At 51.1% G+C, this 3,288-nt stretch overlaps 1 protein-coding gene across 1 annotated transcript in view; it reads left to right on the top strand.

The window, feature by feature from the left end:
* LOC125482046 (WD repeat-containing protein 81-like) overlaps positions 1-3,288 on the top strand; it is a 10,620-nt gene extending 7,332 nt beyond the window's left edge. Inside the window, 1 exon segment of the mRNA XM_048594026.1 lies at positions 1,488-3,288. Coding sequence (XP_048449983.1) covers positions 1,488-1,811 — 324 coding nt within the window. The 3' untranslated portion in view covers positions 1,812-3,288.

A 3,288-nucleotide genomic window follows, 5' to 3' on the forward strand; every position in this document is an offset into this window, starting at 1 on the left:
TTCCATTCCATTCCCTCCCACAACAATAATACTTTCTCCATTGTCCTCACTTTCCACCCCACAACCATCCGCATCCAAGGGTTTATAAGCTGCTTTCCCCATAACCTTACCAGGAGGCATCCACCAGACACGCAGTCCCCTCCCCTCCCCTCCCTTGTCAGCATTCTGCAGGAACTGCTCCCTCCAGGACACCGTAGCCCACTCCTCTTCCACTCCCAAAACCTCCTCACGCCCCACGGAACCTTCCTATGCAATTGCAGAAGGTACGACACCTGCCCATTTACCTCTTCGCTCCTCACTATCCAAGGCCCCAGACTCACTTTCCAGGTGAAGCAGCAATTTACCTGCATGTCACTCAGTCTAGTCTACTGTATTCGCTGCTCACACTGTGGTCTTCTGTACGTTGGGAATACAAAATGCAGACTGGGTGATCGCTTTGCTGAACGCCTAAGGTCTACCATAAAAATGACCCTGAGCTTCCAGCTGCCTGCCACTTCAACACCCCGCCATGTTCCCACACCAATATTTCTGTCTCAGGTCTGCTGCCGTGCTCCAGAAAAGCTCAACACAACCTGGACGAACAATACCTCATCTTCCGTGTCGGTACCTTACAGTCCTCAGGACCCCACACTGAGTTTAACAATTTCAGAGCAAGAGCACCTCCCCCCATGTTTATCACCCATTCTCACACCCCCAGGTCCTGTTCCCTCTGGGTTCGTCCCAGCACACCCATTCTCAATTGTTCACAGTTGCTGTTATCATCTGTTCAGCATTTCGTTCTCTCCCAGCTTATCATCGTTCTCTTTATCTGCTTCTCCTTTATTTCCCGCCACCCTCTCTGGCCACCGTCTTTATTAGTTTGATTTACTAAACCTGCAGCTGCTTTCAGCTCTGATGAAGAGTCGCTGCACCTGAAACACTAACCCTTTCTCTCTGTCCACAGACGCTGCCAGACCTGCTGAGTTTTTCCAGCACTGTGTACTTTTTGTTGCAGGTTCCTGATGTTGAGTTTTGAAGTGTTGTGGGCTGGCCAGGGTTAAAGGAGTTTAGTTTGTTTGTGTTCAGTGGGTGAAGTGTTGGTTTTGGCTAAAGTTTCACAGCAGGGTAAACAGGACAGTGAGAGGCCTCTGAGGTTCAGGGTTCACTGTCCCAGCAGGAAGTCTCACCAAACACCATTCCCTTGTGGGGTCTCTGCAGCACTGGGATTTCAGCCAAAGCTGAAGAAATGCACATGTTTAAAAGTCCGACTCAAACTTGTTGGAACTGTGGGTCTTCATCTTGCCCTTATTTGAAGACTGACCTTCAAATTTACATCTGGTTACCTGGCACCTGACCTAGTGCTCCTACACAATGGGGGAAAAATGGCTTTATTGACAATGTTCTTGTTAAGCTCCTTGGAATTTTGTACTGCTTTAGGGATGCTAAATAAATACAGAGAGTTGTTATTGTCTTGGTGCTCACTGTGTTCTTGTTTTTCCTTTGTTCAGAGTGCGGAGGGCAATGTTCTGGTCAGTTCATCTACCGACCACTCCCTCACCATCTGGAAAGAGTGTGACCAGAAACCATTCCACCATTACCGGTCGCCCTCTGACCCCGTGCACACATTCGATCTCCACGGTAATGAGATTGTAGCTGGCACTGTGGCCAATCGCATTGGGATCTACTCGCTGCTGGACAGCTCACTTCCGATCTCCATGAACAAGCTGAGTTCTGAGAACTTCCGTGGGACGCTGACCAGCCTCGGGATCCTGCCCACCAAACGACTTCTCCTGCTGGGATCTGATAACGGGGTGATCAGACTTCTGGCATAGGCTGCTGGAGCCAATAGCAACACACGCTGTTTTCATATAAACTTGGTGCCCTGAGCTCTCCCTTCAGTCACTAGCAATGAGGAACTTTCACTCGTGTTCCAGTGACAAGCAGAGAGTTCCTTGAGTGATGCCCCTCCCAGCTGAGCAGCCCCCATCCCAGCACCGAGGGTTTTTTAATGCACTGTACAATGAAGCAGCCAATTGGAGTTCACTTTCAAAATGCACTGGAGAAGGGGCAGAGCCACGCACAAAACTTTGAAAAGTTTACAGTCGGGAAAGATGGAGACTCCTTTTGAACAGAACGGTTTCTGACTGTGTGTCTGTTGCTTCAGGGTTTGGAGTTTGCTGGTCAGGGCCTTGCTCTTGTTACACACCTGACCCACTTCAACACTTGGTGCTTTGTGCGAGCGGTTTCTGTTCTCTCGATGCTCAGGTGAGAGGCTACAGTCTGTCTCGGGTACTTCCCCTTTGAGCCCACCCCAAACCCCAGACACTGTCTCTGAAACCATGTCTGCTGTTGGTCAGCATGTGACTCCAGTCTACAGGCTCCATGTCAGTTTGTGGTGGGGTTGGTGGCTCACCACAAGCAGGAGATGGTGACCCCTCCCCATTTCCCTGTTTGGGGTCCTGTCGTGTACCTGCCCCATCCCTCCTGCCATGGGGTATCAGTCTCCGTCTGGGGGTTGCTGTCCCCTCTCCCAATGCTGCAACCATAGTAGATCTGGCTGACTTCAGCTACCCAATGACCTTTAGGAGGGGCTTTAAAGCATTCAACTTCCTGCCCCTCTGCTGAGCCTGGGTGGTGGGGAGGTCATAAGGGGCACGTGTCACTGTGCAGTAAGGGCCTGTGTGAGCCAGCCTGAGGGAGCGGTCAGCCCTGTAGATGTGGGGTCATGAACTGGACAGTGTGACCTCTGACTCTGAGGGGGGAATTGGATAAGGGGTTGATGATTACTGAGGGGAAAATGGTGAGTATCGAATGGCAAGTAGCCTCCAAAATAGTCCAGGGCAGGGGAAATGTGTCACTAATGGTGTTGACATCTTTAATGGCCTTATATTACATTCTGTATCATAGTGTCTTCAGAAAAAGGGAGATGCTGAGTGTTTTTCTATAGTTTGTATCAGGTATTAACGAGACATCTTAACTGTTTAAAATAACAAATTGCTCACTGTGTGAGAGGGTTCTGTCTCCTTGGAAAGCTGACACCCATTTGTTCTGGGTCGGGGGACGGGGTACACCGCCCCCCACCCCCCCTTCTGTGTCGGGAGAGGGAGGGGGCAATCTCGTGTGAACTGGAGACTTCTGGACATGTATCCCCCCCCCCCCCCCACCCACCCTTACACCCTCCCAGTTCATAATCCCCATACACACCCCACCCTCTCTGCCCCCTCCCAGTCCACCATCCCCGTACACATCCCACCCACCCTTACACCCTCCCAGTCCTCCATCCCCGTACACGCCCCACCCACCCTTACA

The sequence above is a fragment of the Rhincodon typus genome, unplaced genomic scaffold (assembly GCF_021869965.1).
Source record: "Rhincodon typus isolate 14 unplaced genomic scaffold, sRhiTyp1.1 hic_rhity00005299, whole genome shotgun sequence".
Classification (NCBI taxonomy): Eukaryota; Metazoa; Chordata; class Chondrichthyes; order Orectolobiformes; family Rhincodontidae; genus Rhincodon; species Rhincodon typus.